Source organism: Hemicordylus capensis, chromosome 1 (genome assembly GCF_027244095.1).
Source record: "Hemicordylus capensis ecotype Gifberg chromosome 1, rHemCap1.1.pri, whole genome shotgun sequence".
Classification (NCBI taxonomy): Eukaryota; Metazoa; Chordata; class Lepidosauria; order Squamata; family Cordylidae; genus Hemicordylus; species Hemicordylus capensis.
The window spans coordinates 392,022,946-392,048,781 of NC_069657.1; the positions used below are offsets into that span (position 1 = coordinate 392,022,946).

The following is a 25,836-nucleotide window of genomic DNA, read 5'->3' on the forward strand; positions in this document are numbered from 1 at the left end:
AAACAATTACAATCAATTAATAATTAAAATAAAAAACCAATTAAAATAAAATTAAAATTACAATTAAAACTAAATAAGATTAAAACTAAATATCATTAAAAGCCAGGCTAAAATGATGGGTCTTTAATAGCAATAGCACTTACATTTATATACCGCTCTATAGCCGGAGCTCTCTAAGCGGTTTACAGTGATTTAGCATATTGCCCCCAACATTCTGGGTACTCATTTTACCGACCTCGGAAGGATGGAAGGCTGAGTCAACCTTGAGTCCCTGGTCAGGATCGAACTTGTAACCTTCTGGTTACAGGGCGGCAGTTTTACCACTGTGCCACCAGGGTTTAAGGCTCTCCTGAAGGCCTCCAATGAAGACAATCCTCTTATATCCATGCAGAGTGCTTTCCACAACCTAGGGGTGACAACAGAGAAGGCCCTATCCCAGGTCACCACCAGGTAAACTGGTGGCACCTGAAGATAGATCTCTCCTGCTGATGTCAATGAGCAGTGGAGATCTTGTAAAGAAAGGCGTTCCTTCAGATAACCGGGACCTAAGCCATTCAGGCTTAACCAGCACTTACCTTAACTTAAGGTAATAATCAGCACTTTGTACTTTGCCTGGAAACATATCAACAGCCAGATACCCCAGAGACCAATCTGGCTGCTGTATTTTGAATTAACTGAAGTTTCAGAATTACATACAAAGGCAGCCCTACATAGAGTACATTGCAGTAGTCCAACCTGGAAGTTATCAGCTGGTACACCACTGTTTTCAGGTCATTCTCCTCAAGAAATGAGCAGAGTTGTCAAATCAGTTGCAGCTGGTAAAAAGCACTCCTGGCCACAGCCTCAACCTGAGGCACCAGGGAGAGACGTGTCTCCAAGAGTACTCCCAAGCTATGAGCCTGTTTTTTCTGGTGGAGTGTAACCTCATCCAGAACAGGAAGTTCTGTCACATCTTGCAGATTATGACCCCCAACAATGTGCATCTCCATCTTGCTTAGATTCAGCTTCAGTTTATTCTCCCAGCCCATTACTGCCTGTAGACAGACATTGAAGGGGCTAATTCAAAGGAGAAGGCTGGAATGTAAGTGGAGGAAGACTCTACTTGAATCCAATAAGACATGACACAAAACCCATCTGAAGGCTTATTCTGTGGCAATATTTGCAGCGAAGAAGCAATTCTATTCTGCACATATAGTGTTTGCAAGTTCATGTCCAGCAGCGTTGTTCAGTTGTGAGGGGATTGACTCAGGTTCCCTCCTCTCTGAATTTAGATTTGTATTTTTCATCATCTCACTGTGATGCTTTTAAAAACCTTTTTGTGTATAAAATCTCTCACATTCGAGCCAACTTGGACTCCACAGTTATGATGGAGTCAATTGTAGAGGTGTCCAGTAACTCTTCTGGTTCAATTAGAATGGATTGGTTTCTATTTATGACTCCTGAGGATGTGTACAGGCTCCTTGGAACTGTTTGGCCTACCAGTTGTCCTTAGGATCCATGACCAACCATGGATTATAACATCTAGCAGAGATGGCCTAGTTGACATCATAAATGCCTCACTGAGGTGAGGGAGGGCAGGATGCCTCTTCGAAACATGAAGGAGGCAATTGTAAGACCTCTACTTAAGAAGCCTGCCCTAGAACTCTTGGTGATGGATAATTATAGCCGCTATATGCGGCTATGCCACTCCCTTCAGTCTTTCGTCGTCTGCGCTTCAGTGAACATTGTGGAGTCTGCACCTCGACAGTGAGTAGGATCTAGCTATCCCCTTGTTGTTTTTTCTCCCTGCTTTTTAGTTTCTTCCTTTTCTTTCTTCATTGCTTATTTCTTCACACAGTAGCAGTTTTTTCTTGGCATTTTGATTTTTACGGGTTTTTTCCCTTCCTTGGAGCTCCAATCCTGGCTGGGACGGAGCATAGTGGCCGACCGGCCTTCAGAGTGTATGCCAGGCATGACTAATTTTTTAAAATGTATCAGTTGCGGATCTAAGATCCCTTCCCCCGATACTCATACTGAGTGTCTCTTGTGCCTGGGGGAATCCCACATTGTCGAGACCTGTCTTCACTGCCAGAAGTTTACAAAGCAGGCTCACAAGAATAGGGCTTCTTGCCTGCTCACAGCCCTATGGGATCTAGTTCTCTGTTCCCTGGAGGCCTTATCATTGACGTGGTCTGTAAAAATGGCTTCTTTGGTGCAATCGGAGCACGCGGTGTCTGCTTCTGTGGAGGCAGAGAACCCAATCTCGATACCAGTGTCGGCACCTCCTAGCACTCATCCTACGACAGCTTCGAGTGAGTGCTTGGAAGACCTCCCTAAGCATTCTGTGCCTGTAGTACTGAAGTCCTCCCCAAATCCCTCAGTATCGGTACCGAAGAGGAAGATGAAAAAGAAGGTGCATCGTGACCTGCCAGCGGGTCAACATCTCCCTCCTATACCCAAGAAGAAGAAGACGGAGAAGATTCCTGTGTCAGAGGCCCCTGTGGCCAAGAAGCTTAAAGTGGCCTCTGATCGTCCTACACCAGAGTCATCGGTATCAGGACGTCCTAGCTTGCCTTTGGCTGCAGAATTGTTGGACTTAGCCTGTGATTGCGTTCAGTCGAGTAGAGAACTTTCAGTGGCGACGGATGAGCCAGAGTATGCTTCATTGGAAGAGGAGGCCTATTCTTCAGCCAAGCCTGCAGAAGATGCATTGTGGATGCCTAGGCATCAGTCGCCCCATCGAAAGCGCCAGGAGAGGATCCCTTTTAGGGACTGTGGTGCCCATTGGGACTTAGAAGAATGCCCCTCGGTTTACAAGCAGGATCGGTCCTGGGACCATTGTGAACAGTCGTATCCGGATCGATACCGGGCGGTGGAACATCGTTCTTGAGTGACATTGAGGCTTTTTATTGCGCTTAGTGCTAGGACTCTGGTTCTTGCGATCGATACCAAATGGACTATCATTCTGACTATTCGGACTATGCTAGGCCCTGCAATGGGACTTGTTACTTGGAAGGTCCTATGTATGGGAAACTCATGACGATGCGGGGTTTGCATGAACTCCCCTCACAGTCGGAAGGGAGGCCGCATTCCCACTCACTGCAGCGCTCCTCTAGAGATCAAAACGAGCACCACGAACCGCCCCCTTCGGCTCCAGTAATACAGCAGGCTATTGTGCCTGTCTAGGTACTGCCAGCAGAACTTTCCGTTTCGGTACCAGACAATCTAGGAAGCAAACCTGGCTCCCCTTTGGGTTCAGCGCCCATGGCACAAGATCCTTTGGCTCCCCAGGAGTTGGAATATGAGAGTGATGCTAGCTCTTAGGATTCTGAATTTGTTTCCCTGGCCTCATCCCTGCTCGACATACAGTCAGACTCAAAACCTGTTTCCCCATCAGAGGACCTCAAACAGTATTCTGCTTACGTGGCCCGCATGGCTTCGGCCTTGAGAGTACCCAGCAGAAGGGAGAACTGGACCCGTTGTTCAGCCTGATTGATTCAGAGGCCAAGGTACCGGCCGCTTTGCTCCTGAACTTGCCGTTGTTGGGGGTCATGCAGGGCCATTTGAAAAAGCCGGCAACGCTCTCTCAGCCCAATAGGTGTTTGGAGAATTTCTACAGGGTGCAATTACAAGATGATATGGCCTTCCTGAAGAATCATCCAACTCCGGATTCGATTGTTGTGGAGGCGTCCTTACAAAGGACCAGGGGTCACAGCTAGGGGTGTGCAATTCGGATTTTTGGTGATTCGGTTCGGGACCCGAACCGAATCACCCCTGTTCTGTTTTGTGCCCGAATCTGGGCCACCCGAATCACCCTTGATTCGGTTCGGATTCGGATTTAATCCGAATCGATTTGGGGGGAAAATGGGGCCTAGGGGCAAAATATTGGGGTGGGGTGGTAGGGCCCAATGGGTGGAAGCTACCACCCCAATTTCAGGGGGATTGGGCAAAGGGCTGATTTTTGGGGAATTTCTGAAGTTTTAGTGACTTTGGGGCAGTTTGGGGGCATAGGATGGGATCTGGGCAAAAAGAGTGGGGTGGGGTGGTAGTGCCTAATGGGTGCAGGCTACCACCCCAATTTCAGGGGGATTGGGCAAAGGGCTGATTTTTGGGGAATTTTTGAAGTTTTTGTGTCTTTGGGACAGATTGGGGCAGAAAGTGGGGCCTGGGGCAGAATAGTGGGGTGGGGTAGTAGTGCCTAATGGGGGGAGGCTACTGCCCCAATTACAGGGGGATTGGGCAGAGGGCTGATTTTTTGGGAATTTTTGAAGTTTTGGTGTCTTTGGGGCAGATTGGGGGCAGAAAGTGGATCTGCCCCAAAAGAGTGGGGTGGGCTGGTAGATAGTGCCTAATGGGTGATTGGGCAGAGGGCTGAATTTTGGTGAATTTCTGAGGTTTTTCTTCATAAGGTGTGCTAGATTGATTGATTCATTCATTCATCATATTCATTGTAAGTGAGAGTGTGAAAAAGTGAGAGGGGTCAAGAGTAGTTTAATTGGAAAAAAAACCTCTTTTGCTATCATAGAATGAGAATTCATTCTATGATAGCAAAAGAGATTTTTTTGTCAATTAAACTACTCTTGACCCCACTCTCACTTTTTCACACTCTCACTTACTATGAATATGATGAATGAATGAATCAATCTAGCACATCTTATGAAGAAAAACCTCAGAAATTCACCAAAATTCAGCCCTCTGCCCAATCACTCTGAAATTGGGGACGGGTGGTAGCCTCCACCCATTAGGCACTATCTACCAGCCCACCCCACTCTTTTGGGGCAGATCCACTTTCTGCCCCAAAGACACAAAAACTTCAAAAATTCCCCAAAAATCAGCCCTTTGCCCAATCCCCCTGAAATTGGGGTGGTAGCCTGCACCCATTAGGCACTACCACCCCACCCCACTCTTTTTGCCCAGATCCCATGCTATGCCCCCAAACTGCCCCAAAGTCACTGAAACTTCAGAAATTCCCCAAATATTGGTCATGAGCCGAATCACCCGAATTTTTCAGCCCCGAACATTCGGGTGATTCGGCTCGGCCCCGAAAAATATCGGGGGGCATCGGGGGTGATACGGTTCGGCCCCGAATCACCCAAAATTGCTCATTTCGGGCACAGATCGATCTGTGCCCGAAATTTTTTGCACATCCCTAGTCACAGCCAGTCGACACCGAGTGGCACAGAAGGTAAAAATTGGACTCCTTCAAAAGGAGGCTTTATTCGGCCTCACTCTACACTCGAGGGTGGCCAATTATCAGGCTTATAATGCCTAATATAACCACTTCTTGTTAGAAACGTTGGGCCCTTTCCTGGATTGCCTACCACAGGACAAGCGGGATCCTGCGAAAGCGTTTCTCCGTGAGGCTATTCAAGTGGTGAAGTAGGAGCTTTATTCGGCCCAGCATTCGGTGGAGTGATGGCCGCAACCGTGGCACTCAGACGACACACTTGGTTGCATTCTTCTGGACTGAACTATGAGGCCCGTGTTAGGGTCAAGGACCTGCCCTTTGATGGCTCTAGTCTCTTTGCAGAGCAGACTGATGACTCAGGCCTAATTCTGGTATCTCAGGTTGAGGCTATGGACAGCAGTGCTTTCTATCAACTTTGGTAGATAAGACAGCTGCATCTATTCCTTGAAGACAATGATCTCAGGACTGTGGTGCACTCTCTGGTAACTCTAGGCTTGATTACTGCAATGTGCTCTACATGGACCTGCCTGTGCATGTGGTTAGAAACTTCTGTTGGCCCAAAATGCGGCGGCTAGATTGGTCTCTGGGGTTTCTCCGAGAGACCATATTATGCCTGTTTAAAGCAGTTGCATTGGCTCCCAATAGGTTTCTGGGCAAAATACAAAGGGCTGATAATTACCTTTAAAGCCCTAAACGGCTTAGGGCCGAGCTACCTGGGAGACCGCCTTCTTCTGTATGATCCCCATCGGACATTAAGGTCATAGAGAGAGGTCCATCTCCAGATTCCACCAGCTTGTCCGGCGGTGACTAGGGAGTGGGCCTTCTCTGTAGTTGCTCCTGCATTCTGGAATACACTGCTATAGCCATTTGTGATTCAACACCTTTACCCGCCTTTAAAAGAGCCTTTAAGATGCATCTTTTCAGCCTGGCTTTTAGTAATCTATGAATGTTTTTTAAATTGATGTTTTAATGGTTGTATTTTGCTTTTGTTGTATTTACTTTTGTGAACTGCCTAGAGCCTTTGGAGTCGGGTGGTATACAAATTAATTAAATTAACAACAACAACAACAATAATAATGCCATTTCCTTAGATTGATGACAAGGAAAAATAGATTAGGGTGTTATCAGCATATTGATAACACCCAGCACCAAATCCCCTACTGACCAGGGGTTTCATGTAGATATTAAAAAGCATTGGTGACAGAATGGAGCCCTGTGGGACTCTATATAATAACTCCCGCTTTGAAGAGCAACTCTCACCAAGCTCCACCATCTGAAATCTACTGGAGACATAGGAGCAGAGCCACTGTAAAACAGTGCCTCCTATTCCCAAATCCCCTAGGTGATCCGGAAGGATACCATGGTCAATTGTATTGAAAACCGCTGAGAGATCCAAAAGAACTAGCAGAGTCATCCTCCCTCTGTCAATTCCCTGGCAAAGGTAATCTATCAGGCCAACCAAAGCCATCTCAACCCCATAGCCTGCTCTAAAGCCAGTTTGAAATATGTCTAGATAATCAGTTTCCTCTAGGACTGCTTGGAGCTGGTCACCACCCTTTTAATCAACTTACCTAACCATGGAAAGTTGGAGACTGGCCTATAATTATCCATCACCAGGGGGTCCAAAGTGGGCTTCTTAAGAAGGGGTTTAAACACCACTTTCTTCAGACAAGATGGCATCCTGCCTTCCCTCAGTGATGTATTAATGATATCAACCAGGACAGCTCCAACAACCTCCATGCAAGATGAAATCATCCATGATCTATCTGGCTGTAGTATGAACCCAGTCTTGCAGCAACCGGCCTGAATTTGATGCATGGAAATGTTTCCCCTCTGTCCCTGGTTCCTGCCCCCTATAACCCAAGCTATTAATGAGATCAGTTGCGGTGCTTCCTTAGGCACATGTGTGGGTACACATGTACCATCTTTAATTGTTTGCTACCGAGGAGACAAAGTGTGGATTCTGCCACATTTCTGTGGAGACTCCCATTGAAGGCAGCTCTTGAAAGGACAAGGCTCAGACCAGGGAAGCTTCATGACCTAGAGCTTTGTGAATAAGAGTGTGCTAACACATATCACAGGAGTTTTGCATGGAATTTAGCGGGGAAGTGCGCAGGGAGGTGCTTGAAAACCCAAGAGCTCCACAGAATCATTATGGGTGCCAATTAGGGATGTGGGAGCCAGCTTGATTTGAACCGTAGTTCAAATTGAGCCAGCCCGGTTCAGCCAGTCTGAGTTTGAAGCGGACCATCCCCAGTTCTAAGAACCAGTTCTTGGGCCAGTTGGAGGGCATGCCCTCACCCTTGCCTATGGGCTTCTCAAGGCATCTGGTGGGCCACTGTGTGAAAAGGGATGCTGGACTTGATAGGCCTTAGGCCAGATCCAGTAGGGCTGTTCTTATATGTGGAAGATTCTGTGGCAGAGACATCTGAGCAGGACTTCAGGTTTTAACTCAGGCTGTGAATATTCTGACTTCTGTATATTTCTGTTCCAAATCTAAATTCTTCCATCTGAATAGATTATGCAAATCAAGCAAAGCTTGTGCATCATTTTATCATCAATCAAGTATTTGTAAAAGCATCAGAAATATTCTAGTAAATTTTGAAGTTTATTTCCAAGATGTTCAAATTATTGAAATTTTAGAACAATTAATAAGCAGCTAGATATAGACCTGTAGGCTGTGGGAAATAGTGCTAGGGGGACATATTAATAGAGTACTTGTCCAGTGCTGAAGCTCCATCCTAACAATTTGCTCTTCTGAGATGGTAAAGAGAGATATTCTATGACAACAAATTGAGAGAATGATAAAAGATGGTAGAAAGTCAGGGACATCACACCACAACACAAGACACGCGTTTCCAGTATCCACGGATACTAATGAGTTAAAACTCATGTATCCACAGTTCCTATGGGGCCAGAAGTGACTGCAGAGATCACTTCCAGCTGCCATTTTGTCTCAGGGAAGCCAGGAGGAGTCTGGAGGAGCCATTTTGTGGCTCATTTCGGGGGTGGGGGATGACTTTTTCCTGTGATTTTTCATGGTTTGGGTGGGAGTTTTCCGTCCTTTGGGGAGCATTCCTGGGCACATGGGGAAACCAGAGAGCATGCCACAATATGTTCTGGCACATTTTGAGACTTTAAAATTATTTTCCCTGCACCCTGAAACCTGACCTCCCTTTCCTCATAGACCTAATGCCTTGTTACTCGTGGTTCCATTACTTGTGGTAGTAGGCAAGGAATGGAACCCCCGCAAGTAAAGAGGTTCTCCTATATTCAGAGTTCTGCATATACAGTTCATTATTCAGTAGTCTTAAGGTAGGTCAGTATTATTTCCCCTGTGTTTCAGATAGTGAAACTAAGGCTGAGATCATGCCTTGCCTAAAGCCATCTTGAACTGGCAACTTCTATTCGCTGCACAATGCACGAGGAAGGGGAAGAGGAAGTAATTTTCCCTTTTCTCCCATCCCAGCAAAAGTTTGTTTGCATCCAGGAATATGTCTGTTAGGACTGTGCAGCCTTCATGGCTATATTCCTGGATGCAAAAAAGGCTTTTACTGGGAGGGGAGAGAAGCAAAAAATTGCTTCCAACCTCTCCATCCACTGTGCACTGAAGCAAGCCTTGCACGCAGTTAGATTACTGGCTCCTTGTGCGGATGAAGCTCTTGCTCTGCCCTTGTAAGGCATGTCAGCTGGGAAGTAGTGGTGAGTGAAGTGATATGAATTTCCAGTATAAGATATGATCAAGCTATACAAACTTAGGCTGCACATATAGAAATTTAAATCTGATGAAAGGTCATTGCGGTTGGCTCAATGACCTCTCATTGAGCCAACCTGTGTTCAGAAATGAAAGAGAATATTTCACATATCTTATGGTTCTGTTTCTGTGAGACCAACATTGTTGTGAGCATGTTGATCTAGACTGTATACAGAGCTTTTTATGTCTATAGGCTGAGTGTGAGTGTTTGTGTGTGCTTTCCTTTTTAAAATAGCTTGGCCAGAGTTGATGAAAGTAAGTTCAAAAAGAGTGGCTGTTTTCCTATATGTAAAAGAAAGGTAGATGGTATCAATGTTGTTCACTTACTCAGCTAACAGCTAGAAATGGGGGTGGGGGGAACCCGTCCTTTTCCTTCATAATAGGAACTTGCGCTAATATGGAAATGTGAACTTAGCACATCTGCCTTGTTCTGAGCAAGCTGTGGCTTCTCTAGATATACTAAAAGGAAGACGACAGCAGTCTGTCTGTGTTCTCATACGCAGATGTTTCCCTGTTTCTTTTGTGAACAAGAGAAAGCTTTGGGGTCACCATACAAAATCCTTAATGTGTGTATATCATAGCCTTTTCCTTCATAGGAAAGAATAGGGAGTGTCTTTGGATAACACACCTATATTTTTATTTATTTATTTATCATATTTTTATACTGCCTGATATATATATCTCTAGGTGGTGTACAAAATTTAAAATATTTAAAAGTTACAGATTAAAATACGTGAGACACAATAAAAACAATAGTATAAAACAGTTATTAAAACAATTAAAATTATTAAGATGAATTCTAATTAAAAGCTTGTGAGAACAAGAGAGTCTTGAGGGTCTTCCTGAAAACAAATAGAGAAGGAGATGCTCTTATTTCATCCATGGGCAGCCGCAGAGACAGGGCTGGCCCGGGGGGGGGGGCCTAGGGGCGAATCAGCATATACCCCCCCTCCCGATTCACATTTGCCATGTATGGCCCCTATTCAATAAAATGATTAACATTTGTAGTGCAGAGCAGCATAGAAATTTAGCTCCTCTTCCAACATATTTGAACTCCCTCCGAACTCCCTCAGAATATTTGAACTCCCTCAGAATGCCCCAGTGGAGGACCCAGCTATCCCACCAGACTATCAAGCATGGGGAACAGCTCTCTAGTCCTCCTGACTCCTTCAACGCTGCCACCAAGTGGGCTTTTGGTAAGGCTAAGTCCACTGCAACAGCCCTTCCAGGAATTCAAAAAGCCCAAACCAAACCTTAGTAGAGTAGAACGTCCTATGGGCGTTGGGTGGAGGCAATCAACAAGCTCTACTATATTAACAAGAAAGTTTTTATTAAAAATAAAAGTTACAATACATACATTACTTTACTGAAAATCACAAAATAATACAGAGCAAGTCAGGGTAACTAACAATCTGTAGACTTATCTGTAGACTGCTCTGTTTTATACAGGCTATCCTTCAGAATCTTTCTCTTTATTTTCTCTGGCTGGCTGGGCAGACTTCTTTGTTCAAGGGATAGCATAGGTCTGGGGTTCAATCCAGCCTGGCTACTCCCCCACTTTTAGTGATTTCAGCTCAAAGAGCTAGCTTGCTAGCTGGGCAACTCCAGCAGTCTCCAGCAACCACCAGTTCTCTGCTTCCTTAGTTCTCTCCCAGGTTTCTTTTGCCAGCTTTTCTTTCCAGTTTTCTCTCTCCAGTAGCCTTTTGCCAGCTCTTCTTCTGCAGACTCTCTCAGCTGGACTCAGCTGGACTCTAGCTTTTTTTTAGCAGACAGCTCCAGACTGAATTTCTCCAATTCTACTGCACTCAATCCCTCTCAGACTTCCCCAATATATACACTTTGTCCATCACCTCAGTTCAGCCAGTCAGAACTGAACAAAACATTTCCTCCATACTTCAAAATCATTTTTTCAGCCTGGTCTTGGCTGAACATAAGAACCGATGGGATTGCGTCTGATCCCAGTGGTGCTTCTGTGGCAACGCACCAAAGAGGTCATCCTTTTAAATGGGGTTAAGGGAGCAAGTGCTCTTCAGCCCCATTTTTTCAATCATCTGCCAGCTCCAGCTGCTTGCAGTCCGTGCTGGGAGACTGTGGGGCTCTCGCCCGTCAACAGGGGGATGCCCAGAATGTGCCACACACTTGCACAGTGTATCATGGGATTTCCAGGGGCTGGAGTGTCCCTCCATGCTACCAGAGGCGGCAGCTGAATGCCTGGGTGCCTGATCTCCACGCCCAGACCCAGAAAACCGATTGTCTGTGGGGGAGGTAGGCTTTTCAAGCTTTCCTCCCCATGTGCCCTCAAGTATTTCTCACCAATTGTGAGAAAGGGATCAATGGTTTTTTAATGTTTTTATGATGTTTGTTGTAGTTGTAAGCTGCATTGGGGTCTTTGGACAAAAGAGTATATTAATGTAAACAATTAAGTAAATAAATAAATAAAATAAGCATATACAATTGTATTTGCTCCACTTGGTATACATTTATAAAAAATGAAATTAACAGTCTTCATAATATTGTATCTATAAATAGTATACTTTAAACACTAATCATATTTCAAAGTCCTTTATAACCAGACAGCCAGATTATAAAATGTCTTGGATGAGGACTATGAAATTAGGAAAAGATAATCATAAATGAAAATTTTAGAAGCTAAGCCTTTTTAACCTTTTGGAGCCAAAGCTATTAAGAGTTTTTTTGGGGGGGTTCTGTTGTTTTCAGAAGTGAAGCCAGCTTGTATATTTAACAGTGTGGAGTATTATGATGGAGATACATTTCGAATGGATGAATGTCGGTTTTGTCGGTGCCAAGGTGGTGTCTCCATTTGTTTCTCAGCACAGTGTGGTGAGCTACATTGTGACAGATACTATGTACCAGAAGGAGAATGCTGTCCAGTGTGTGAAGGTAATCTTCTTTATTACTTATTATTGTTATTATTATATTATATTATTTTATATAATATATTTATTTTCTTTATTGTTTTATTAAACAATAAAAATTTATTACAATTTTATTTCAATCTGGTTTAAAAGTAGATTGGTTTTAATTTTAAAAGTTAAATAATGTAGTAATAGCTTAACACTCCTGGCATAAGATAACAACCTCATATCAGGATGTCACAGTAATTAGAATAATAATGCAAAAGTTGTTATGTTTTATTCCTATGTCCCTGAAAATTTCTGTCAATATATTAAAAGTTTTGATTTTCTGTACAAATTAAAGTATATATTGTATAAATATAATTAGTTAATAACATTTCAGAGCAATAGTCTACATATTCTGATACTTCTAAATCTGTGCAGCATTGGGGTGCTTCCACGCTAGAGCCATGTGGGTACTGCCTTAGTTGGAGGCAGAATTAAAATGGTGGCCACAAGATTATTGTGGCCACCACTTTATTGTCTAGCAGTGCCATGACTAAGATCTTTCTTTAACGTTTACTGAGAAGTAAGTTCTGCTCAGGAAAAGTCCTTTCCAGTGTTAATTGAAAACTTTTTCTTTCAGGTTTTGCTGGCTTTATTGCCTCCCCGTTCAGTACATGTACAGTGATTGCTGTTGAATAGGCTCTGATTTGTCACTTGAATAGCTTCTCTGAATTGTCATAATGTGTGTTTGTTTTATGGAGGAGGGGCTAATTAATTAGTACCTCCAATTATTCTTTTCTGATAGTCAGTATAACATTGTTTTGCCATTTAAAAAGAGAAGAAAAATGAGAGGTAGTAAGTAATTAAATCTTGACTCTTCCCAGCTCCTCAGTCCCAGCTGGTAGCTGTCTTTTGATGTATCCAATCCTGGTTAAGCACGTTAATCCTCCCTGCTTTCATTTTCTTGCCAGCCCAGGATCTCTTTCTCTTAAACACACTCCCCACCACACACACACACCTGTCTAATGTTAAGTCTGTTTCCTTGCTTGTAAATATGCTCCTGCAAACTCCATCCTTTCTATACATGCACTCTATACATTTGGTGTGCACTGCCCAGAGCCTTTGGATGGGGTGGTCTAGAAATGTAATAATTAAATTAAATTAAATTAAATGTATACACTCACTCAGTGAACAAGACTCTGTTTTCTAAGTGTAGCACTAAGACAGAGCTTGAATCCTTCCCCCTTCATAGTGGGGGTTTCAGGTTACATGTAGAACTTAAGAACCTGAGCTGGATCAAGCCCTTGCTCAGAGGGTGTTTTCTGTGAGAGATGAAATATAAGGAAGTCAGATTCCCACTGGGGTTTCCAGGACTTTTAGTTCCAGTCCTTAGGAAAAGGCACAATGCTGGCAACTTGCCCTGCCTTGCCCCACCCGCAAAATAAATTTCTGGGACTTCAGGTAGGGAAAGGGAGCAGTGCAGTTTATAGGGTCAGTTCACAGGATCCAATCAAGCACAGCAAAGCTCACATCAGGCTAGGAGCAAGCCTGTGCTTGCCTTGATCCTGTTGGGATTCAAGCATGGGAGATGGCTTATGCGAGTGCCCTTTTTGAATGCTACCAATTCTAGTTCATCACAAATTTACTATCTGTGCTGAACAGAGAAGCTCAGGGTTGCTGGGGAATTAGTGCCAAATACTCTGTGAGTTGCCCTTGAGTAGCCTCTCTCTGAATTGTCCTAGTGGTATCTTTTTGGAGTGTGGAAGCTTTAATTACTTATCTCCTCTCACTTTTTTACACCACTTAAAAATAAAAAAGGAAAAATATAATGAGGCAATTAAATCTTCCCCCTATAAGAAAAGAAACTGGTTTGGGGCAATTCAGAGAGGTGAAGGGGCAACTCACAGATCTTCTGTTGTAATCTCCAGCTGTGCTGAATGAAGAAGCTGCTAAACCTGTAAAGAGAAAGTGTTCAAACTTAAAGGCACAGAAGTCCTGTGAAAAGCCTTAATACAACTTTTTCAATCTACACTGGGCAGAATGGTACTGTTGTTCCATGCTTAAAAAAAAAAAAAGATTTCCAGAGCTGACCCCCACAAAGGGAAGCAGCCTGGGGAAAACATACGCTAACAATAGTTTTCTGATGACTTCATGTTAGATGTTCTATAAAATGTGGATTAATGAAGAATGAAATTCCTGAGTTAAATACCTAGTCTGGAAGTATCACTTACTCTGATATGAATATCATTGTGACCTTGTAATATTGCTTTTAATCTCACCTTGACACTCAGTATTTTCAAAGTGCATATGTGCAACTAGGATATGCGGATGAATTAACCATCTTACCTTTTATTTTAGATTCTGTTTCTCTAGTTAATAACCCTGCTGGCTGCTATGCTAATGGCCAGATTCAAGCACATGGTGATCGCTGGAGGGAAGATGATTGCACATTCTGTCAGTGTATCAATGGAGAATCCCATTGTGTTGCTACAGCCTGTGGACAGAGCTGCTTAAATCCTGTTAAAGTGCCTGGGGAATGCTGTCCAATGTGTGAAGGTCAGATATGGAAAGCTCAAATGCCATTTTTCCCCACAGAAAATGTATTAGGCTTGATTACATAGTTCATGGTGCTATTGCTATTTTTTAAAAAAGTTGAAACTTATATAAAGATTTAAAAGTTTGTGATCTGCCAGTCTTCTACTCTGCAGAGAAAACACATCTGTACAGGTTTGTAATAGTGCTGTGCTGAATTTTCATTGCAAAGTTGCCATAGGGAGCACAAAAATATTCAAATTTCTTTCATTTTTCTCAGTGTTTTGTGTGTGTTTGGAGCCACTGTTCTTCCTTGCAACTGCTGCTGTGCCATTGTTTACATTGTACTTTATATTAAAAGCATAAATTATGAAGGGACTTTATTTTAAATAGAGATGAAAAATTCCATCTTTGAAGATTTTCCATACTCAAGCCTGTTCTATCATGAAAGCTTGATGCTCTTTTCTTTGTCTGTATTGATGCCTTAAAATATTGCCTCTTCTGTGAATCTGTTGCTTTATTTTTTCCTGTAAAGTTTTAATTAAAGAGTAAGCTAAGTTTTAATCCTAAAAACACTTTGTTAGATGGATGACTTGTTGTTTTTGCATTAGGAATTTGGGCACCAGGAAGGAAATTCTCTAGCACTGAACTTGGAACTGGTATTTTTCATGTAATGAACTTGGGGAAAAGAAAAGCTGTCTGGAATGCTAACTATGAGGATGGAAAACATTTAGTCACCCTTGGAATGATATGAATGTTTTTCCAGGAAGCTTAAGTAAACGCACATTCTACAGCTCAGGAGACAGCATTTAACTTCTTTTTTTTTTTTTTTTTGGAAGAGAGACAATGTTCCACAAAGAACATGGAAGAGTGTTGTTGTTTTTTTTTAAAGTTCATTAAGAAACAGGCTTTTCAAGGACAAAATAAACTATTTTGTTGGTTCATCAGCTAAATATTTTTGCTCATTTCTGTGCAACTGATTGTTTTTAAAACAATGCAGTAAGGTAGGAATTTTAAAGGAACATTAGGTACTGTGTTCTTAAATTCACCCTTTACAAAAATGGGGTAAAGAAAACTATTTGTCTTCACTCGTTGCTATTGTACTTTTATAAACCACACTAATGCCTATGTTTTGTTTCTCACTTTCTAAAACATTATTGTACATTCCGTTATTATTGACTTTCTAGATTAAAAACTGTTAATTCTAATATCTGTGTGTGCATAAGAGGAAACTCTTCTCAGGATGCAGAATATGTTATTAATGGCATCTATTTATAGAACTTTCCATATGTCTGCAAAGGAGTATATGTGCACATTCTCCCTCCTGAATTGCTTCACCACTCTAGATAGCAGAGGTGCTGTTGGAGTTTAAAGATCCTGTTGTGAATTGTCACTTGAGAGAAATCCTCAAGTGTGTGTGTGCGCGCGCGTACACACACTCAAACACACACACTGGAGAAGGCAGCCATGGTAGACTTCCTGGAAAATTCAGGCTTCAGTGCTTTTATTCATTAGCCAGTACAACCCACTTGCGCAAGTTATGGTCCACCAAACCAAATACAGCTCATCATCCAAATGTAATCTGCCAAGTGGTTGATGATCTTCAGCAACAAAGATACTTTTTTCTTTCATTTTCAACGAATTGGTGTAATATTAATCCTTTGACTTCTGGGTCTTTCCTTCAATCCCAGTCGTGGCCACAGTTCTTGGAATAATCAGATCCAGCAAGGCAGAAATGAACATGATTGCCCCATAGTGACAGGGAGATCCTCATTCTAAGAATGAATGGCTTTTTAAATACAAGAACCATAGCATCTACCACTTCATGGCAACCTGATTTATCAAGGACTAGTTGTTCATCCAGATCCTATCTGGGTGTGGCTGTGTTCTTGGAAGTTGAGCAGCAGTAACTAGTAGTAATGTTATGCTCCAAAAATGAATTCTACTGCCGATTTATTTCTGTAGGTTCTCCACTCGCAGACATTGAGACAATATGGAAGGCCTTCTGCAGGTTGTACAAATGTTGAACGTCACCTTGACTTCTGTTTAGATGTTCTGAGTTCTTCCAGTCACAATGCAACAAATGCCCTGGTCCAAACAACTGAAGAGACAGGTGGCAGCCTTGCCCAGTATTTTACAGGATTAGGGCAAAACTTCAATTTCATGGCATCCTCACCTCAAGTGTTTCCAAAGGGCAGCCTCTCTATCCCATCCCTCTTTGATGTATGGGTCTCCCTCCTAGGACATATCCTTTGGTTCTCAAGCCACCACCCCCACCCCCAAAAAACACCCTGTAAACCTATTAAAGGCATTATCTTAAGTATTCAGCTGTAAGGTAATTCTTCTTGTCACTATCATGTTTCTATGGAGAGTTTGAAAGATTAAGCAGAAGGGAACTGATTAATGTATCTTTTGTTCAGACACTCTGGAAATGATCTGGCCCTTATCCCCAAGGTGAATAATACTTAGTTCCATAGGATGCAGGAACTAGCACTTCCTTATTTCTTTCACACACATAGTGTGTAAAAGCCTTCATACACATACTTCATATATCTATGGAATGCACTTAATATACATTGAGAATGGAAGTGTTCAGGCAGTCAGAGAACCTTTACATCAGGGCTGTACAACTCTGGCTTGCCAACTGTTGTTGGACTATAATTTCCATCTGTCTATTGGCCACTGTGGTGGGGATGATGGGAGTTGTAGTCCAGCAAGAGCTAGAGGACTGAAGTAGTGCAGCCATGCTCTGCATATACCAGTAGGTGGTCCAAAATTGGATGTGGAAAAGCAACCAGAGAAACTTTCTTGTGTTTCTCCTTGGAAGGAACTCTGAAATTCTCTTTCAGATTTCACTTTGGAGAAGTTTTGATTCCAATCTTACTTGAAACCCACTATTTAGCATGGATTTAGGACTGTATAAAGCTGTCACACGAGGTTTGTAGCTTTAGTCCTAGCAGATATTATGGCCTGCTCTGAGGACCTATGATATCAACAGCACTTCATACTAAAATGCCCTGATCAGGCACATTGCAGAGCCTCACCATCTGTTTTGTAAGGCATTATAAAATGGATGCTTTTGCTTCTGTGCAGTGCTATTGTTAAGCAGATCCTATAAGCTGAGCATTGTGGGGGTCTGACCAAATGGTATCCATCCTAAGATATGGAACAGCTATAATGCAGCCTTTTCCTATCTGCTTTCCTATTAGTGGATGAAAAATGAAAATGGACCTTACTACAGTGTCTTTCTGTTTAGTTAATAGGAGAGCAGGCAGACCCACCAAGGTGGTAGTTTGGCAGTGTCGGTGTACATTGGGGAGGGGGAAAGGTTCACATTTTCATGGTAATATAATCCTCACATCAGCTTAACGGATATGTTCTGGAACTGTCCCATGGTGCAAGGCTTCTGGAGGTAGGTTATTACACGAATTAACTTAGTGATTAGATTCATCTCTTGCACTTAAGGACCTGCATTTAGTATTGGGGTATGTCCCAACCGACTGGGAACTAAAATCCAGTTTTAAACAATGGCTATGGAGTAGCTTACTGGTAGCCAAAAGATTAATATTGCGGCATTGGAAATTTCCCAGTCCCCCTAGGAGTGAGGATTGGGTGCCTGACCTGCTTGAGTTAACAGCACATGAAAAATGGGCCCTCATTAAAAAAAATAAATTGGATAATAAATGGTCAGAAATCTAGGACAACTTCCTTGAACTATTCTTAGATTAAAACCCCCTCTGATCTACCCACATCTACTGGTGAAACAGTGTGTATCCCTTCTCCTCTTCCCTCCCTCCCCTTCTGCTCTCCTTCTGCCTCTTTCTCTTTCCCTCTATCTCTCCTTTCTTTTCTCATCTCCCCACAACCAGCGCTGGTTTGGGAAGGGAAAGTTGGCAGGGCAAGGGACGATGACTAGGAAAGCTGTTTGTAAAATACAAAATGTTTAAAAAAACCCATTAAATGTTAAAAAGAGATTTTGGGTTCAGATCAGGATTTTTAGCCTGTTCCTTCATAACAATCATTGCAATGAGCCCAGTTGAGACTGCCTTTTGGCGGTGGATTCTCCCCCACTGCCCACCCCCCAGGTTTTTCTTGCAGTTTGAATAGTAATTGAGGTTATCTCCAAGAACTGGGAACAAACTCATTTCTGGAAGATGATGTTTGATTGACTCTGCCCACTGAGTCCAATGAAGAGTTCAGTTGATATTTTCTTGCCAGGTCTTCTATGAACTGAACAGAAGAAAACTTCACAGTAAACCCAATTCTAGGGATATGCAGAAAACCACCAGGCCCAGTTCGAGTTCAAACCAAACCCGAACCGCACGGGCCCATTTTGGTTTTGGCCCTCTTCAAACCCACCCCTCTGTTAGTTCAGTTCGGGGTGGGTTCATCAAAACATTTTTTAAAGTTCCCCCTCCCACACCGGTCTTCCTTTTTGTAAAAATCTCCTGGTTCAGGCATTTTGGAGGCCATCGCGCCTGTGCAGTGGGACCCTGCGTGGCCTGGGTCATGACTCAGCCATGCAGGGTCCCACTGCACAGGTGTGGCGGCCTCCAAAATGGCTGTCGCTCAGAAAGGGCCAAAGATGCACGAACTGGGAGAATTTTACAAAAAGGAAGGACTGCGGGGAGGGGGAACCTCCACAGACCACCCCCCCCACCCACCCCCACCACCTTGGAGAAGCATCTAGGAGGATGTAAGTTTTAAAAAAGAAGATTCTTTCCCAAAAATTGTTCGACAAATCCCTGAATTGGGGGAGGGGGTGTTCTCAGTCCAGGATCGAGCTGAACTGAGTGTGGTTCAGGTCAACCCTGAACCTTTGAACTGAACTGGTTTGATATCAAACTGGTTTGGATTCAAACCTGTTTCCACACCCCTGCCCAATTCCCCCTGGCATCTTTTGGCTGGAGCAAGAGAGAGGGAGACTTGGGAGAGCTCTGCAGCACTCTTAGATCTCTGATTAGTGCTGATGGGTTTTTCTGTTTAGGAATAGGGGATTTTCTGCGCTTTTCATTTCTTGACTGATCTGCAGAGAGTATGTGCATCTGCTAGGTGAATTTTTTAAATATTGCCTGTTGAATCTTTTCCTGTCAGTTACTTTGTTTTCATTTTCAGCATTCATTGCAATTTCCTCTTTGGGACATCATTTGCTGTTTTGTAATGTAAAGCACGTATACTAGTCACTTAGCAATGTCAAAAACCTTTATAGACTACCTGAACTTAATTGCTTTTCCGTGCCATAATAAACAATTATAGGGCAATGTAGACAGGTTACAATTAGTTAATCAAGCAATCCAGAGCATAAAAAACAAGAGTGCATAGCATTATTAGATTGTTTTAACCAAAGTCTATTTAATTGAAGATAATGAGAATGGAAATGGTTTGAAGAGCATAAATGTGTATATTGACTAATTAGCGATGCACCTTATTAACACCTCCTATCTCCTTGAAACACAGCATAGTCTGGGTGATGTGGACAAATTTATGTGAGATGTTTGTGCTTAGGAACTTTTATAAACAATGGAACTATATAATACTGATGTGGTGCATGCTAGTATTAAAACCTTTAACTAAATATCAAAAGCTTAAAATTTAGGAAAAGGGAGAGGGAGACTCGTAAATCAAAACTAGGACCTAATTTCAATTGGCAAAGTATAGCGCAATTACAGCAGTGCAGCCTGCAATGGAAATGATGTAGCCATTTTGTGTGGCTCATGGGAGAGCTAAAAATCCATGTTCTTACAGGCAGATAAACTGTTTCATTTGCATTGTTTCTTGTGATCTAAAGAATCAGGATGCAAAAGGCCTCTAAAGAGAACAATCTTTTTTTCTTATGGTTATGTAGGCGAATCCCATGATCATACTGTGCATGGTTGTAGCAGTAAATCTGTTAGTTTGATCTTAATACTGAGAATCTCAGCTCATCCCTGGTTGAGAAAGTTGAGTTAACAAGCAATCAGAGAGGGAGAGAATTAATCTAAGTATCTTCCAGTAGCTAACCACCAGGTTTCTTAAAACTCTGTACTATTTGTTCTTCCACCTCTTGGCACCCCAGTGAGTGACCTTCTCCCCTCACAATAAGATTTTCTTTTCCAATCTAGAGTTCATGCCTAGTAAATCCAGATCTGGATAGTGATTCACGACATACATAAACATGGCTTCTGCGCCTGCGCAGACCTGCTTTGGGTCAGAAAGAAACTGGTCTGCACAGGTGCAGAACCCATGTTTATGAATGTCGTGGAATCACTACCAGATCATCTGTTACACTATGAGAACATAGCATACCCTGAGATCCACAACTACAGTTGCCAGGTCACTAGTAGTGACCAGAAGTTTAATTTTGGGGACAGGCAAGGAAAAACCTGCAGAGTACCCCACAGGAGTGACAAGCTTTTTTAAAACTACAAGCAAAAGCTGAAAAGGAGTACTTCCAGTTTGGTGCCAGCCTGTGATTTATGCGACAACATTGCATAGGTGTCGCGGGTTGAAGGGGATTGGCTGTATAAACACCAACATCACCTATTCCTCCCCTGTAAAACCTACTGTCAGGCAGTGGATACAAATGGTACGCATTTACTTTGCCTCTGATGAGCTGGAAGAAAGAAAGCCAAGAGTTGCTGAGTATTATTGACATTGGCTACCCAAACCAGCCAAAATTTGTGGCACTCATGATTATACGCAGTAGGCAAATTCACCTGTTTGTGTTGGCATAATGTATTTTGATCATAAAGTAAAAGGATTAGGTTATATTCCCTGACTCCTGACTAATTTGCAGTTTGTAATGATACAAAACCTAGATTATTCAGACATCATAAAGCTGCAGCATGGCATCTCACTTCTACTGAATATTCTGTATTTGTTAGGAGCTTGCACAATTCCAGCTACATTGACACAGTGCATGTGACTTGTATAGAAAATGTCTAGCAGACTATGGCAGACTCTAGTCAAAAGTGAAAGCTGAAAATAAAGTTTAGATTTTACTTTGAACACACTTTCAATTCTTCAGGAGTAAAAAATTAAATTGCTCAATGTTTGCACAAATGAATTCAGTCCCTGGGTTGGCATATGAACTACTTACAGTGAAATACAAAACTGCAGTGATTTCATATAGTTGATTAGATGCTTACTCTGATAAGTAAACTTTAGAAGAATGTAGCTTTAACTTTTCTAAATTTAGATTTGCAACATAATTTTATTAGTGGAATATCTAGATTCTGCTATTAGAGATTTTGTTGAAACTAACAGAATATTTCACAAAAAGTCCTGTGTGTTGAAAACCAGATGAATTTCATTCGAGTAACAAAATTATTTGAGCTAGAATGAAAAATGAAAACTCCCAAGCAGAAAAATTCAGCAAAATCTTATGAAGCTGTGAAATAAATTATTTTAATGGCTGTCTGGAAGCTGTTATGACTAATTTACAGTGCTGTCTATATATCTTTGTATACCATTGGAATCTATAATATTAGCATCCTCTTTATCATTGTCATCCTTTTCTTATTTCCTACCATGTAAATCTAAAATATACAGGGATGGTGCATTATTTTCCCATCCATTGTCTCTTCATCTTTGCACTCAGTCTTTCTTCTGTAGTTTGTCAAGGGCAGCAGTGAAAGGCTAACTTAGATCACATGACCATATGTGCTTTTTCAAGCTTAACTGTTTGCCTATTCAAATAGCCAGAAGCCTGGCAATAGCTGAACTGGCTTTATTTGTTGAGTCTTGTTCAGTGAAGTGAAAAGAGCTGATTCCCCCCCACCTTTTTGAAGCTGCATTTTTGTGGGGGGGGGGTGGGGGTGGGGAATGAAATGATTTCTTTTGTTCTCTCTCATAGCTTATTGAGAATCAGGCATGCATATAAAATTGCTCTATTTCGGGGTTTACCTTTGTGGATGGGAGAAGGTGGTTGAATTGGTAGGCATGTATTGAAAAATATGGGAGGTGTACAGTTGTTATCTATATAGTAGTAGCTGCAGTAATCATTTCTACCTAGTATTGTAGGAGTTCTGTTTTATTGTTCAAGGCAAACTTCTGTTTTCTTTCAAGAGTGTGTAAATTATAGTCAATTGTATTTTGCAAATGTTCCAGCTGAGAATATATAGCATGGCTCTAGTAATAAACAATAAATTATATTTTGGGGTCTCTTATATTTTGAGGACTGAAAGAGAACTTCAGATACTTTCCTAATCCCATATCATTCACACTGAAATATGTGATTTCATGTATTGCTGATAATCTTTCATTGAAATTTGAAATACATTGATTTTATTTTTAAAATCAATGTATTTTTGAAATACATTGATTTTTATTTTATTTATTTTGCTTTCCTTTCATACAGGAGAGTAACTTTTATGTGAAATTATATACAAATATCTATATTTTAATTAAGTTCAGCTAATTATCTGTAGAAACATAACATTTATTTATCATATATTTATTTATTTAGTACATTTATATACCGCCCCATACTAAAAAGTCCCTGGCTGATTCACAGTATAAATATACTTCCTGATATGTATATCTCTAGAGTTATTAGAACAACAAATAAGTTTTCAACATTTGTTTGGACTCTTCAATGGAAATATACATTTGGAGAAGACAAATGTTTTAATCCCATTCTAACTGCGCTTTAGATTGGTGTGTGTGTGTGTGTGTGTGTGTGTGTGTGTGTGTGTGTGTGTGAGAGAGAGAGAGAGAGAGAGAGAGAGATTAGTTGTGCCAGAATCTGAATGGGGATAATCACTGAAATATGCATAGAATTGAAAGCAATACAGTGCAAATAGCTATTGTTTTCATATTCCAGTATTCATTTCACATCCAGTTGGTATCCATGGTTCCTGATCCTGCAAATGATGCACATGCGGATACACTTCTGTCCCTAGTCTGTTTATCGGGATCAGGCCAAGAAGATATAGCACTAGGGAGATTGTGCTGCAGTATTAGTTATTGCTGACAGTGTTTGTCATAGCGACTTCCAGTCACAATAACTCACAGTTAAGTGGTAGTGAAGAATTGGTATATTTTTAACAGCAATAGCTGTTTTAAACCTTGAATACGAACATGCAAACTGCTAAATTATTTGAAACATTTTATACAGTTGTTCATCCCAATTTCATTCTCAACTTTATTCCTTTTCACGCTGTCTTTACATTTTTCAAGTTTCTCTCTAATAAAAATTTTGTATTTTGATATGAATCTTTCATACATTCAGCCACACATTTGCATCCATTCATATATCCATATAGATGACAAAAGAAGAAATTAAATGAGCAGAAGATCAGGACAAAAAGAAAATAAAATGATGGGGGGAATGGGGACAAAACTGAAACAGCACCAGGTCCTGGTATCTATGTTTGGTTTGCGTTTATCTTTCCATTTAGTTAACATCTCTTTGTTAGCAGCTAATGCTGCTGTTTTGATTCAAGACTTGTTTATTCTCTCATTTGTAATAACTGGATGTATTCTGGAACCGAACCAAACTCTCATTTGCTGTACTCCAACATTTTTTAAAATTGGGTTGCAAAATTCCTCAAAAGTTTCAGAGGAGATAGCTTACCACTGATTGGTGGCAGCAAGATACTTTCTCTCTCTCTTTCTCTCTTTTTTTGCTGTAGCCCGCGGTGACATGGGCAGCACAGGAAGTGCTGGAACGCTTTCCAGGGGTCAGCTCCATCAGATTTTTTCATGGGATACCCCAGGAATGACATGCATTATACCAGTACTGTAATATTTAATGGAATATTCTGGTGAAAGAATGGGAATCAGCTAGGGCTGGTTGCTGATAGGAACCAGCAAGGATTCCCCTTGACAAGTAAAGGGACATTCCTTATATTAAAGCGGGGAGGAGGGGGTGAAAGAAAGGGTACTTAGTACTTTCTCGTTGCAGGCAGGGGTTCTTCCACACACACGCACACCCCGCCAGTCTCCTGAAGAACAGCCAGGGCCAGCTGCAGCCTGGTTCAGCAGCGGCCTGAACCGGACTGCAGGTAGCCTGGGCTGTTGTTCAGAAGCCCCCTCTGCCTGCAGTGAGAAGGTACTAAGTACCCTTTCTTTCATGCCCCTCCCCACCTTAGTATAGGGGAATCCTCTCTGGATTCCCCTTTACAAGTATATCCCCCAAACCAGCCTGTGAACGAGTTCTTTTGCAACTCCTCTTTTATCATCTTGGAAAGATGTGTGATACTCTGTGAACAGCCGTATATACCTGTGTAAATATACTGGGAATATCTTTTTTTTTTAAAAAATAAACCCTAAATACGTTTCAGCATGGTTCCCTGTCTGCCACATCTCCAAGAAGTATCAGTTGTAATCCATTCTTCTTAATCTTTCCACTGGAGCCTATTACAGAATCTTCTGCAATAAATGTTAATGTATAGTTGTAATCAAATACAAACATGCTACATGTTTTCCAAATTAATATAATTTTTAAAAAATACAGTAAAGATCTTTTATATAGAGATGGGTAAGCTGGCCCTAGCTCATAACAGATTATCTCCAAGATAAGCCAAGTTGCTTTTCAAAAAATCAGAAAATAGCTTAGTTATTTAAATCCAAATTTGCTTTCCATTCAGCAAAGCTCACCTATCTGATTGAAACATTAGCAACAGCTCTCCTACCACTGGAACAGAAAAGGAGAGCAATCTGATCATTCCCTCTTTGCTCTCTACAAGCTGTGCTAGCATGTTGGAGGAAGAAAAACCCTGGTGGTTGTTGTGGAAACTAATTTTCTCACAGAGGAGGGCCATTGCAGTTGCGTCTTGGGAAGCTGCAGCCCCTGGCAGCCACTGAGGTCTTTCTCTCTGATGTCAAAAGAGGAAGGTATCAAATTTTCTGCCTTTCCCCTTCCATCAGCAAGAGAGCCACCACAGTCCTGGCTAACTGGGAGAGTTTAGCTGAAAAGGGCAGGGATTTGGAGGGGGATCGAGGTGGAAGCAAGGGTAACCTGAGAATTCTTCTCCAGCTCTGATTTTAAATCTTAGTTGGGAAAGAATGCAGGCACGTACAAAGCTCACCTCTTCTTTGAAGTGAGCTTTTATGAGCGCTCCTATCCACGCCCAATCCTGCAAATTGTAATGGCACCTGTAGTTACCTAAAAATCATAACATGTCTTTTTGATCCTATTTCAATACTTAGAGAAGCTTTCTCATTGCTCTGAAAGCAGCTACTCTGCCCCCATTCCTCATCGTAGATGACACTTCTTCTGTTGATAGAAAACTTGCTCAGCCAAGGGCAGATAGACTGGTACTCAAAAGATTTTTGTTACATTAACATGAGTTAGTGGTCCTATAGTAGAAAGTTCCTATTCTTTTTGTTTTATTTTTAGAAAATAAGATTTCTGGTTAAATGTCCCCAAATAACACTGATCTGTCTCAGCAGGATTTGACCACCCCCTCCGTAAAGTAACAAAGACTGCAGTATCTTACAAGTTTAAAGTTAAGATGGAACTACTTTCATACACTGGTCTAGCATTTACTGTGAGAGAAAATATGTGCTTTATTTTGCAAAACCTCATTTGTCATGAG

General features: G+C 41.7%; 1 protein-coding gene across 6 annotated transcripts in view; it reads left to right on the forward strand.

Moving 5' to 3' along the window:
* CRIM1 (cysteine rich transmembrane BMP regulator 1) overlaps nt 1–25,836 on the forward strand; it is a 249,767-nt gene that overhangs the window by 166,053 nt on the left and 57,878 nt on the right. For 5 of the 6 annotated variants that reach the window (XM_053302986.1, XM_053302965.1, XM_053302980.1 and 2 more), the window contains 2 exons: nt 11,640–11,822; nt 14,141–14,338. In XM_053302986.1, coding sequence (XP_053158961.1) covers nt 11,640–11,822; nt 14,141–14,338 — 381 coding nt within the window. The remainder of the gene's footprint in view (nt 1–11,639; nt 11,823–14,140; nt 14,339–25,836) is intronic. The other variant, XM_053302971.1, reaches the window with a different exon arrangement.